Here is a 12,673-nt window from a genome sequence, read left to right on the forward strand (position 1 = left end):
CCCGGGCGGGGGAGCGCGGCTCGGTGAGGATGCATGCAGTGGCGGCTGTGACCCGCTACGCAGGGCCTCGCACACTGGGCCTGCGAGGACCAGTGGGTGTCAACGGTCACTTAGTGTGGACGGGCCCCTGTGATGAGGCCCATGGAGACCTTGTGACCAAAGGTCCGTGACACGTCCCTGTCCTTAGGGAGTTTATGTCGGAGAGGTGGTCAGCCCGAGAGGAGCAGCGCAGCAGGCGCGTGGGTGTGGGTGGGTGGTCTGGAGGGAGCAGAGCCAGGCGGGGAGCCTTGGGCCACAGCAGGGGTGGGGGATCCCCCAGGGCCGTTCTGTAGAAGTGGCGACTCTGGTCCGTTCCCCAGAACCATTCGGGCCCCTTCTGCTTCCTGGGAGGTGGGGACAGTCGGGCAGCCGGGGTGATTCTGAAGACTGTGGGCACGTGCAGACGGTCGCCCAGGGGGGCTCCCGCTGACCCAGCCACGGCAGGGCGGAGGCTGCAGGGCCTGTGCCCCAGGACTTTGCCGTAGCCTCCACTGCAGCAGAGCAGCGGCCGGCCTGCACCAGGGACTTCCGCCCGGCCCGCCGGACAAGGGTCCAGCCCGCCCGTGGGCCCCAGCCCACAGTGCCTCGGCCCCCCTGCTCCTGGTTGGAGGTGCCTACCTCCTCTCCTGGGGGGTCCATGCCTGATCCGGGCGGGACAGGGGGAGCTGGAAGCCACCCTGCTGGGAGCAGGTTTTCCTGAACTGGGTGCCGCTGCGGTTCCCCTCTCCCCGGGAGCAGCTATGGAGCCGCACGCAGGGCTGATGGTTTATTTCCCGTCCCTGCCGGCCTGTCCTTGATGTCCCGTCCCCTGGGAGTTCACGGTGCCCGTGGAGATCAGTAGGCAGGCTGGTGGCCCTGCGGCTTGGGGTGGTGTTCCACTCCCCCACTAAAATCTCACAGCTTCTGCCCTTTGTTGGGGTGAGGGGCTCTGCGAGCCTGGCTCACCGTGGGGTGCCCTGAGAGGTTGGAGTGGTCTCAGGCTTCACTTTGAACTCAGGATCCAGCGAAGTGCCCAGTGGCTGCTGCGGGTGGTGGTGAGAGAGGGGGTCCCCTCCCGGCCTCTGTGTTACATGCTGCCCTCAGAACACCTTGGAGGAGAGGGCTCCGTGTTTCTAGAGGGTCCGCCTGACGCTGACTTCACATCCACTCCTTCCCCGTTCCCGAGATGATTGTCCAGTGTTGGGTTTACACACCCCCAGGGATGGGGGGCTCACTACTGGGCTCCCAGTGGTTCTGTAAAAAAATCTGCCTTCCCTGGAGGCAGCCCTCGTCCCCGAGCCCCCCTGTCCAGTGCCGCTTCCCTCCCCAACTTCCTGCCCCCTGACATGCAAGCTCAGCGGGGGTGGGGGTCTTGAGTTCTGCGTGGGGGTCCTGGGGGTGGGGGTGGAGGTTGGGGGTGCTCACTGCCGAGAGGGGGGCTGGAACAAGCATGATGGGTGAGGGGAGGGAGGAAGATAGCGATGATGGAAAAACTTGAGGGATCTTTGCTTCATAAATATGTATTTTCCTTTTCCAACGAAAATATTTGCACATTAGAAAAACGAGTGAGGGTGGGCTTTGAGACAAGAAGGTCCCTCAGCCCTGGATGGTGGCCCCGTCCATCTTCCCAGGTCGAAAGGCCGGGGCGGGGACACCTCGATCCGAGGGGCGGCCTGGTGCTGTGATCTTGGCCCCTCCCACCCGCGTCGCTCTGGGAGCCTGATATGTTACACGTGGGTGGTTGTCTCCCCGGCAGGGCTGGCTGGGTTCCGTCACAGGGCAGTCACGCCAATAGCAGGGGTTCAGTCTGCAGCCCCGCTGACTGCCGGCTCCTGCCTCCACCTCGGGGCGCCGGCCCCTCCACACAGTGGCCTTGGGGGCGCAGGGAGGCGCTGACCCGCCTGGCCGCAGGCCCCCAGCCAGACACCAGAACAGTGTGTACAGCGTGGCACTGCGGGGGGGGGAAACCCCAGCACCTCCTGGGGGGCCCCCAGGCGGCGGAGGGAGGTGCGCAGGGGAGCACTCTCATTTCGGCGGCTCGTCCTTCATGCCCAGCTGTGCCTTGAGGGCCTGCAGCTGGGCCAGGCTGATGTTGCTGCCCCCACAGACGATGACCACGAGGGAGGACAGGGGGCTGCGGAGCTTCCCCTCTCCTTGCAGCTTCTGAATCACGCGGCTGTAGACGGCGGCCAGGGCTGCCCCGCAGGCGGGCTCCACCAGGATCTTCTCGTCATCTGCCGGGGGAGTGGGGGAGGGTGCGGTGAGGGCGGGGCCCCGGGCACGCAGGGTGCAGCATGGGGATTCAAAGCCCATCTGCTGTCAGGCCCTCGGCTTTGGCCACAGACTCAGCTCCTCCCGTCATTATCCTGGGTGGACCTTCCCAGCCCTGAGCCAGGGCAGGCTCTGTCATGAGTGCTAACACTGATAAAGAGACTACAGGGGCCTGAGCAGTGGGTGGAGAAGGATTCTGAGGCAACAGCCAAGCGAGAGTGGCTAGGTTGATGGGCCAAACTGACACTGGCGCAGGAGGATTCAGTGACAGCCTAAATGCTACAGCGTGTGGATGTGTATGCCATCTTTGTCCTAGGCTGAACCCAGAAAATGTCCAACCTAGTTATACACCCACTTCTGAATCCATCGCTGAGGCCTAGACTTTCCTTTTTCACCCTGGCTGCCAGGAAGCTCAGAACCAATATTTTAAAATAGTTGTTTTCTGTTGTCACGGTGATCAGGCTTACTTCTTCATTTGTGCCTTTGCCCTTTCTATTTTTACTGCTGCTTTGTATCTCCCATGGGAAGTTACCAGGAATGGGTGGGAGTCAGACCTTAAACTTGTAGAGGTGGGAGCCTTGGGTGTACCACGTGGCCAGGACAGCCCCTCAGCTCCTGAGCCAGCGGGTAGGGTCTTGCAAGGACTGGGCACATACCCACAAACTTCTCAATGGCGGCCACAGCCTCCTGGTCCGAGATAACTTCTGAGAAAATGGGGTGTTCCTGAGACAGCTTCAGGGCCTGAGCCGCCACAGTCTTCACACACAGGGCCTTGGCAGCACTGGGGCGGGGCGTGGGAAACAGGAGTGGGGGAAACAGGTAGGAGGGGGGATGGAGATGGGGGCCAGGGTGGGGAGGGAGAGAGAGAGAAATTCGGGTGTGAGTGGGAGGAGAGGAGGAACTGGGGTTGTGGGCATGGGGATGAGCATTCCCTGTGCAGCCGTAAACCACCGAAAAGTCCCAGGGACTGGCAGCAGGTGTGACCATGTGACTACGTTCTGGCCAATGAGTGGTAAGTGGAAGTACTGTGTCTTTAAAGGGAGGGGGCACAGCTTTGGCCCTGCTTCCTCCTCCCTGCCAGATGGAATGTGGGTGTGATAGCTGGCACTTACGCAGCCATGTTGGCCCCCGAGACCACATAATAAGGATGATGGAGAACAAACTCAGGGAGCCTGGGCCCCTGGCTTCATGGAGCTGCCCCTGGAGGGTGTATCTCTAGATTTTGTTTTTAATAGGAGAGGAAATAAAATTCCATTTTCAGTTGCTGCTTTTTTGGATTCCTGTATAAAGCAGCCAAAACTAATGCTGGTTAAACACCGCATGTCAAAGACTTGGGGCTAGGATGTGAACTCCTCGGCGGCAGGAGCTGTGTGGATCCACCTCCGTCTCCAGGACCAGCCGGTGGCCACCCCGTATCAGGGCTCAGTAATGGTGGGCAGATGAATAAAGGGTGCGAGACCCTGCTGCACAGAAGCTCAATAAGTGATCGGCATTAGCCCCTTTGTACGAGGAAGTGTGATGTTCATGGTGCGGAGTCACCCAGACTTGGGCTCCGTCCCCTGCGGGACCACTCGCTGGCTCTGTGATTCTGGGCCAGTGAACCAAGCCTCAGTCCCCTCAGCTGTACAATGGGTTATCCGGGTCTGCTTGGCAGCCAGCCCCGAGGGGGCGTCCCCACGGCTTGCTGAACCCTGCGTGCAGGCCCCCTGGCCGCTCACCTGGTGATCCGGGGCAGAGACACGAGCTTGCCGGCAGAGGCGGCAGCGTGGAAGCTGTGGGCTCCCGTGGTCTCCAGGGCGATGACGGGCACGTCCCCCCAGCCCACCTCCTGCAGCCCCTGGACCACTCCACACAGCAGGCCGCCGCCACCCACGGACAGTGCGATGGCCCCCGGCTTTGCGCCCAGCGTCTCCTTCAGCTCCTTCACGATGGACGTGTGGCCTTCCCTGCAGGGTGGCGGAGGAGGCAGGTCAGGGCTGGGCTCCCTGGAGACACCAGACAGGGGCCCTCCCACTGGTCCCCTCCTCCCCGACTCCTCCCTGCTTTCCAGCTGCCAGCATCTCACCCCCAGCTGAAGGCTTCCTCTGGCCTCCAAGAACACCCCTCACCCAGTGGCCGTGGGAGTTAAGCATTAGGGGTGTTGGTGCCTAAACACCCCTGCCGGCGGGGAGCCTGGTCTGTGCTCCACGCTGGCTCCCAGGGACCCCCGTGAAGTGAAGCCCCAGCTGCCCACAGCAGTCGCCTGCCCACGAGGGGCCCGGTTCCTGGCCCCGGGACACACAGCTGCTTTCCTTCCTCATCTGCCCTCCCCTCCCCTCTAAGGAATCACCTCCCAAGCAAACCCCTCTCCCCGAAACCCTCCTCTGGGGATCCGCTTCGGGGAGCAGCCGATGGCAGACACCTGTGTCCCTGAACGCACAGGCTCACTCACGGCCGTGGAGAATGGGCGTTGGAGCAGGGGCGCGTGTGCTTCCGTGTGATGGCGTGTGCACCCACACGTGTGCTGCTGCTGTGTGTAATAGCGTGATGGGGCGCCTTGGGACAGGCGTCCACCAGCGGTGGAGGAGGTGGGTGCTGCCCACCCACACCAGGCGGCCCTGGGCCCCACGTACCAGATGAGGGGGTCGTCGAAGGGAGGGATGAAGACCCAGCCTGGGTTGTTCTTCACCAGGGCCTTGGCCAGCTCGAAGGCCTCGTCCAACATCTGCAAGGCCATGGGGGAGGCGGGAGCGGGTGAGGGGCCGGGAGACGCCCCCCTGCCGCCAGCTGCCCTCCCGGCCCCGGGTGGGCACTCACCTCACCCACCACCTTGACCGTGGCGCCCTCACCCTTGAGCCGCTCGATGGTGAGGGCGGGGGTGGTGCTGGGCACGACGATGGTGGCGGGGACACCCAGCTTCCTGGCGGCGTAGGCAGCCGCCATGCCCGCGTTGCCCGCTGCCGGGGGAAGGGAGTACACAGCCTGTCAGCGCGGGAGGGCCTGGGAGCCCGACCTCCGGCCTCTGAACCCCCCTGGGTGACCTCAGGCCTCCCCCTGGAATTCCAAATTGGGCCTGCTGCAAATGTTTGCAACAGCTCATGGCTAGGGAGACCGGGGCCCAGAGAGGTGGGGCGCTTGGCCCCGGGACACACAGCAGAGGACAGGCGAAGACAGGCAGGCCGCTTACCTGAGGAGCAGACGAAATGTTTGCAGCCGCGCTCAGCCCACTGTGGAGACGAGGGGGGAGGGGGTCAGGCCCTGGGCTCTTCCTTCCCACCGGGAACACCTCCCCGTGACTCTAGCCAAACTCCTTCCTTCCTTCACGTGGACCTTGCACTGCCCTCGCCTATCAGATGCCGTCTTTCCTGCCCAAAGAGCCTGGTCCAGGGAAGGGTGATGGAGAGGCTGGCAGCAGGCAGCTCTGGGGTCGGCCCGCAGGGGACCCGCATGGCGGGCACCCCTTATCCAGCAGAAGCGCTAATGGTGGGTGCTCAGCCACCGTGGGGAGTCGGCGGGGCCTGGCCTGGAACACAGGACACTGGCCCTACCCCATTGAGGAAAAAGGACGTGCCACCCTCGCCCGGAGCTCTCCTGTACCGTCTGGCAGAGGTGTCCGATGCCCCGGATCTTGAAGGAGCCCGAGGGCTGGGCACTGTCCATCTTGAGGTAGACGCTGGTGCCAGCCAGTTTGGACAGGGCCATGCTGTCACGGACGGGGGTCTTCACGTGCAGGGGCTCTCGGGAAGGCATTGCCGGGAGAAGGAGGGAGCAGGCCAGGGAGCTGGGTGTCTGGCTGGACCAAGAGAGCGAGGGATGGGTTGGAGACGGTCTAGATGGATGGACGGGTGGACAGTCCCCAGACAGATGGAGGGTAGGTGGACAGGTAGACCGTCTTCTGGGTTGTCTCAGGGCTACCAGGTCCCAGGCTTTATTCCCAGGGGCACGTCTGGGCAGCCAATAGGGCCTCAGGGCCAGCCACACCCCCACCAGGACACGCCCCCTGGCCCGAGGCCTGGGGCTGCTGGGAGGGGAAGTGGCCCCCCCCCCTCCCGCAGCGTCCTCCAGTCTCTCCCCTGCCCCTCTCTGCTCCCCTCCTGCCCCCTCCCCTCCCCATTCTCAGTGTCGTTGGAAAACACCCACTTCCCAAGGACTGCTGGAGGCCGCAGGAGGATGGTGTGAGATAATGCCCTTGAAGTCCCTAGCAGGTGCTTGGCACATAGTAGGCACCCGAGAAACAATCCCCGGGAGAAACGGGCACTATCGTTATCTATCCTTGTTTCACAGAGAGGGAGGCTGAGGCTCAGACAGTCAGAGGGCGGAGCTGGCATCGGAACCCAGCGGTCTGACTCCCAGCAATCCGAACCTGTTCTGGGTCGCCTTCCGCTGCCATGCTTTTGGGACTTTTTCGCTATAAAGGGGTGGAAAGCATTATGGGTAAGACCAGGCAGACCAGAGCTCACATCCTGACTGCCGTTCGCTAGTGGTGGGCCCTGGGCAGTCCCTTTGCCTCCTGGAGCCTCCCTTTGCTCATCTGTAAAATGGGGACAATAATGGTGCCACTCTCCTAGGGACAGATGACATGATAATGTACCAGTTATGTACGTAAGGGGCCCAGAACGCAGTGCTCAGTAAGTGTTGGCAGCCATTGTATCTTCGTCATCACCATCATCATCGTCATCATCATCATCGTCATCATCTTCGTCATCACAGAGCTGCAGGGCCTCATCCCCGAACTCACTCCCTGCCCCACGCCGAGCCTCCTGCCTGTCCCTGGCTGCACGCAGGGGCCTGGGTGTGCACAGGCTGGCACACACGCGCTTGCACACACGCAGCCCTGGCCCCTCAACAGAGCCCCCTTGTCTGGCCGGCCGGGACAAGAACACCGATGCAACGGAGGGCAGTGAGGGCTGGAGCGGCCTGCACAGCCGTCCCTCTCGGTGGGACAAGCTGCCGGCTCTTGCCGCCCCACTGCCTTTGCACTGGCTCGCCCAAGCCCTCTCCCCGGTGGCACGTGCCCAGGCATGTGCCGGGCACACCGGGTGCGGAGCTGAAGCGGTGCGGGCGTCGCGAGGTGCACGTGTGGGCACAGCCTCCCTGCGTGGCCCTGAGTGTATACAGCCGGCGCTCACACTGCCCCGCGTCTGCCGCGGCCTGCGCTCATACCAGGTGTTTCCCACGTGGGGTGTCGCTTAGTCCTCAAACAATGAGGTGAGTGGGCGCTGTGAGCCCCACGTCACAGGTGAAGGAGCAGGCTGAGAGGCAGAGTAGAATTGTCATTCGGGTGGCAGGGGTGGGGGAAGGCTCACTCGGAGATTCTGGGCGAGAGGGCTGAGGTGGGGTGAGGGGAGGGGTCCAGGAGCGGTTGCCGCAGGGCCGCCAGGGCTGCCAACGAAAGAATCCGTTTCCGTTTCCGTCGCCCCCCTGTAGCCCTGTCTACGTTGTCCCACTTGTCCCAGCAAGGGCGTGTCGCTGTCGTGATTGGAAAAAAAAAAAACAAATTAAGAAAACCCATCATAAAAGATCCCAAAAGAGGGAAAAAGACAAAATATATATCGCTGTTATTGACATCCTGTTTGGGCATATCCTTTTCAAAAAAATTTTTTTTCAAAGATTTTATTTATTCTTTAGAGAGAGGGGGAAGGAGAAGGAAAGAGAGGGAAGGAAACATCCACGTGAGAGAGAAACATGGGTCAGTTGACTCCCGCACGCCCCCAACGGGGGGGGGGGGGGGGGCGGGGCCGGGCCCGCAACCCAGGCATGCGCCCCGACTGGGAATCGATCTTGCAGCCTTTTGGTTTGCAGGACGTTGTCCAGCCCACTGAGCCACACCGGCCAGGGCTGGGCATTTCCTCTGTAAAGTGACGGCTTTATTGAGACACAGTTTGCCCAGCGTACAGCTCACCCATTTACAGAGGCTCCGTCTGAGGACATTTCCAGCACCCTGAAAAGAAACCTCATACCCACTAAGAGCCTCCCCTCCCCATCCCAGCCCCAGGCAGCCGCCTACCTGCTTTCTGTGCCTGTGAGTCCGCCCCTTCTGGACACTGTCTATACTCGGAATCGGACAGTGTTTGACATTGGGTGTCTGGCTCCTCTCACCTGGCATCGTATTTTCGAGGTTCATCCACGTTGTAACATGTCGGTGCCGCGTCCCCTTTTACGGGTGCATAGTATTCCGTTGCCGGGACAGAATATATTTTATCTATCTACTCATCCACTAATAAATATTGGCCGTCTGGGCATATCTCCGTTTTTAAGTATAAAAAATTACGTACACGAGCAGTTCTGCATTCCATCACACGGCTAGGAACTGAGACCCTAATGGGGTGGGGGAGCCCCACCTAAGGCCCCCCTGGGGAGGAGATGGAGCAAAGCCAGGTGGGGTCTCCACGGGACGGGGACGTTCTCACCTGTCACCTGCTGGGGGGGGCTCGGGGGAAGGCTGGCCGCTGTCGCCAGGCCAGCTGCGGGGGTATCGGTTCATGCCTGGGACTGTGGCACCAGAGGTGTGTCTGCTTCCAGATGGCAAGTGGCGTTAGCTCTGTTACATCACACCCTCCCGGGAGGTGTCCCGGGGACGGCCCGGTCAGAGCGTCCTTGGCTGCGGGAGGTGGGGATTCTGACGGTTGTTTTCACAGCCTGGGGAGGAACGGACAGCTCTCGCCTCTGTTTGCCCTTCTGGCTGGCAAAGCCATGCCCGGACTCCTGGTTCGTTAAGGTCTCCAGCTCCTGAGTCCATCACACCTGGGCCAAAAATGACAGCCAGCTGTACGACCTCAGGGTCACCACCTCCGTTCCCTTAGCTTCAGTTTCCTGCCCGGAGAAATGGGGACCTTGGTCGCTACTGGGGATCCCGAGACTCAGACATAATGGCAGACTGGTGCCGAGTCAGGGCTCAAGGAAGAGGAGCTGCTATTCGTGATTATCTTTAGCCTTATTGTTATTACTGTTATTTATTTATTTATTTATTCATAGGCAGAGGGGAAGAGAGGGAGAAAGACAAACGTCAATGTATGGTTGCCTCTTGCACGCCCCCTACTGGGGACCTGACCTGGCCCGCAACCCAGGTGTGTGCCCTGACTGGGAATTGAAACAGCGGCCCTTTGGTTTGCAGGCCGGCGCTCCATCCCTACACCAGCTGGGGTAGCCTTATTATTATTATTATTATTATCCATGATTTCTCCACTCTGTCTGGTCCCCTTTTCCTGAGTCCTCCCTCCAGACCGGGTTCCTCACTTATGTCCCCCCCCCCCCCCCCCGCGTCCCCCCGGCAACTCTGGGCTGGAGCCTCTTTGGGGTTCTGTAGCCTGACCCCGCTGGGAGTCTCTCCCGGGGGACCATGAGCGGCCCCAGGGATGGTCCGCATTCACCCTGTTCCCGCTGGGTCCCCCTCTCTCTCCTCCACCCGTTCCACACCCTACCATGCACAAGGCAGCCCCTCACAACAAAGAAATATCTGGCCCCAAATGTCAGTAGCACCGAGATTGGCCAGGATTTAACCCGATGTGGGCAAAGGTACTCTGTCTAAAAGGCTGTTGCTGCCTGGCTGGTGTGGCTCAGTGGATTGAGCCCTGGCCTGTAAACCAAAAGGCTGCAGGTTCGATTCCCAGTCAGGGTACGTGCCTGGGTTGCAGGCCAGGTCCCCAGTAGGGGACGTGTGAGAGGCAGCCACGCATTGAAGTTTCTCTCTCTCTTTCTCCCTCCTTTCCTCTCTAAAATTACATGAATAAAATCTTTAAAAAGGAAAGGGTGTATAAAAAGCTGTTGCTCTATGTCCAACTGCTATTCGATGCCCCCTCAGAGAAGTGAGTTGATTTTTTTTTTCTTGGTGAAATCAATACAAGCGAATCAGGCCTCCGTAGTTTCAGACTCAATGCATTCCCCGTTTGCGGCCCTCGCCGTAGGACCCGGCAGCTAGCCCTCCCCGTTTTCATCCACCTGGCTTCACCCCATCCTCCCCTTCCGTCGGGGCCTCGTGGAAGCTGCCTGACGCCTCCCTCCCTCTTGGTAGCGATGGCTCCAGCTTCACCAGGTGTGGCACACTGTCTCTGGGTGGGCTGTCATGGCTAACGCTGGTCACGGCCAAGGTCAGAACCCCGGGCCGCGCTGGGTCTCCCCCGGGGGTTATCATCACCCATTAGCCCGCATTCGGTGGGCAGAGCTGGCGAGGGCCAGGCGGCCCATGAGGGACTCTGTCCAGAGTCCACGGGGAAATGGCACTGTGTGCAGCAGGAACTGATCCCGGATCACGGACCCAGCGTGCCATGCCTGAAGACTTCTTGGCTTTTCCCTGGCTTGGCTTAATTTTTATTTCAAGCAGATAATTTTTAAGAAAAATATTTATGTTCAGAGAGAGGGGAAGGGAAGAAGAAAGAGAGGGAGAGACACATCGATGTGAAAGAGAGAGAATAGAATGGCAGTTGGCTCCCCCTCTTGTGGGCCCCCAGCCGGGGACCTGGCCTGCAACCCGGGCATGGGCTCTGGCTGGAGAGTTGAACCAGCAACTTTTCGGTTGATAGGCCTGCATGCAACCCGCTGAGCCACACCAGTGGGGGCTTAAGCAGCTAATTAATTGGAGGCAATGAGGGTTTCCCTCCTCTCTCCACGGGGGGCAGGGGCATGAAGGGGCAGAGTTACCGCAGACAGGGTTGGGGTACAGTCTGGTCCTCCATTGTTTGTCCCCCGCCCCAGCTGCCCCAGCTGCCCCAGCTGCCCCGGGAGGCTTTCTTCATTCCCAGTCAAGTCCACACTTTATTCGGATTTCTCTAGTTTTTAGCAAATACCCTTTTTCTGTCCTGGGATCCCACCTAAGACACTGTGTTTCATTTCGTCGTCATGTCTCCTTGGGTTCCTCCTGGCTGCGACAGTGCCTCAGACTGCCGTTGTTGTCAATGACCTTGACCTGGCTGCGACAGTGCCTCCGACTGCCCTTGTTGTCAATGACCTTGACCATCTTGAACCACACTGGTCGTGGGTTTTATATTTCTTCTCATGAGCCCCCTGGGGTTACAGGTGTTGGGGAGGAGAAGACCGTGGGCGTGAAATGCCACTGTCCACACGTCACGTCACGTCCAGTCCACGTCAACCACCAACACGGCTCACCGCTGCTGACGCTGACCTCGCTCACCTGGCCCCCGGAGGGTCCGCCAGGCGTCCCCACCGCTCACTTCCCCTTCCTTTCTGGGCGTGGGCTTTTTGAAGGTTGCGTCCGCCTGCAACCTGAAGGTTGAGTCCTAGACAGACTCTCTTGGCCAGCCCAACACATAGCCACCAGCCACTTGATGCTCTTTAAATTGATAAAATAAAATTTATTGAATTTGAATTTATTAAAATTTAAAATTTATTTTAAAATTTATATTAAAATTTAAATTTTATTTTAAATTTTAAAATTTGATTTTTAATTTTAAAATTTTATTTAAATTTTTAAAATTTAATTTTTTATTTAAAATTGATTTTTAAATTTATTTAAAATTTATTAAATTTTGAATTTATTAAAATTGATTAAATAAAATTTACAGTTCAATCCCTCAGCCTCAGGGCTCAGTAGCCCGGGTGGGGTGGGGGGAGGGGCTACCCCACTGAAAAGCACAGATTGAGCAGCATTCTCACCACGGCGCCCTGTCCCCTCGGCCCTCTCCTCCCTCAGCCCACCGTCCCCTGGCCCCCACCCCGCCGTCACCCCGCCGACACCCCGGGGTAACCCCTCAGCAGCACAGCCTGTATGTCAGCCACTTCTGCTCCTCGTCATCGGTCAGTAAAACTCACCGCACCCTGTACGTATTTTCCCTCTTTCCTCGCTCAGAATGCGCCGTGGGCACTGCTTTGGGTAGCAGGTTCAGATCTACTTCCTGGGGATGCTGCAGGAATGCACAGGGCGGGCACAGTTTGATTATCAACCGCTTTCCTCTCCAGGGGCCTCTCGGCTTCCAGCGGTTCTGTTTGTCTGTTTGTTTGTTTGTTTCTGTGGTTCCATGCAGTAGTCTGATAAACACCCTCACACCCCTGCTCTTACCCTCTGGCCCTTTTGTTTGTTTGTTTGTTTGTTTTTTAGAATAAATTCTCCAAATTAAGATTTCTAGGTTAAAGGAATGGGTATTTACCAAATTGTAATAGAGAGTGACAGATTCATGTCCTGAAAGGAGATGAAAATAGCAATTCCCGGTTGCACCAGCAACATACGAGGCGCCTGTTTTGCTTCGTACTCACCAGCCGTGGCGGTTAGTGCTTTTATGCTTTTTAAAAACTGTTGCCAACCTAAAACAAGGCATTTTATCGTTGCTCAGTTTTGCATTTGTCTATGGCTGCATCCCTGCAGCTTTACTGCACTCGCTGCCGGGCGTGTGGACCGTGAGCCCCGTGAGGGCCAGGAGCGCGTCTTCTTTGTCTCCATCTCTCCTTTCGAGGG

General features: G+C 59.0%; 1 protein-coding gene across 1 annotated transcript; it reads right to left on the reverse strand.

The window, feature by feature from the left end:
• Nucleotides 1–1,552: 1,552 nt before the first annotated feature.
• On the reverse strand, nucleotides 1,553–6,190 carry SDS (serine dehydratase). The gene is made up of 7 exons (XM_028528500.2): nucleotides 5,866–6,190; nucleotides 5,456–5,495; nucleotides 5,086–5,225; nucleotides 4,902–4,993; nucleotides 4,008–4,235; nucleotides 2,946–3,070; nucleotides 1,553–2,252 (listed from the first exon to the last, which is right to left on the reverse strand). The coding sequence occupies exons 1-7, from the start codon at nucleotides 6,016–6,018 to the stop codon at nucleotides 2,044–2,046; spliced, it is 987 nt and encodes a 328-aa protein (XP_028384301.1). The 5' UTR covers nucleotides 6,019–6,190; the 3' UTR covers nucleotides 1,553–2,043.
• Nucleotides 6,191–12,673: the final 6,483 nt, after the last annotated feature.

The sequence above is a fragment of the Phyllostomus discolor genome, chromosome 13 (genome assembly GCF_004126475.2).
Source record: "Phyllostomus discolor isolate MPI-MPIP mPhyDis1 chromosome 13, mPhyDis1.pri.v3, whole genome shotgun sequence".
NCBI lineage: Eukaryota > Metazoa > Chordata > Mammalia > Chiroptera > Phyllostomidae > Phyllostomus > Phyllostomus discolor.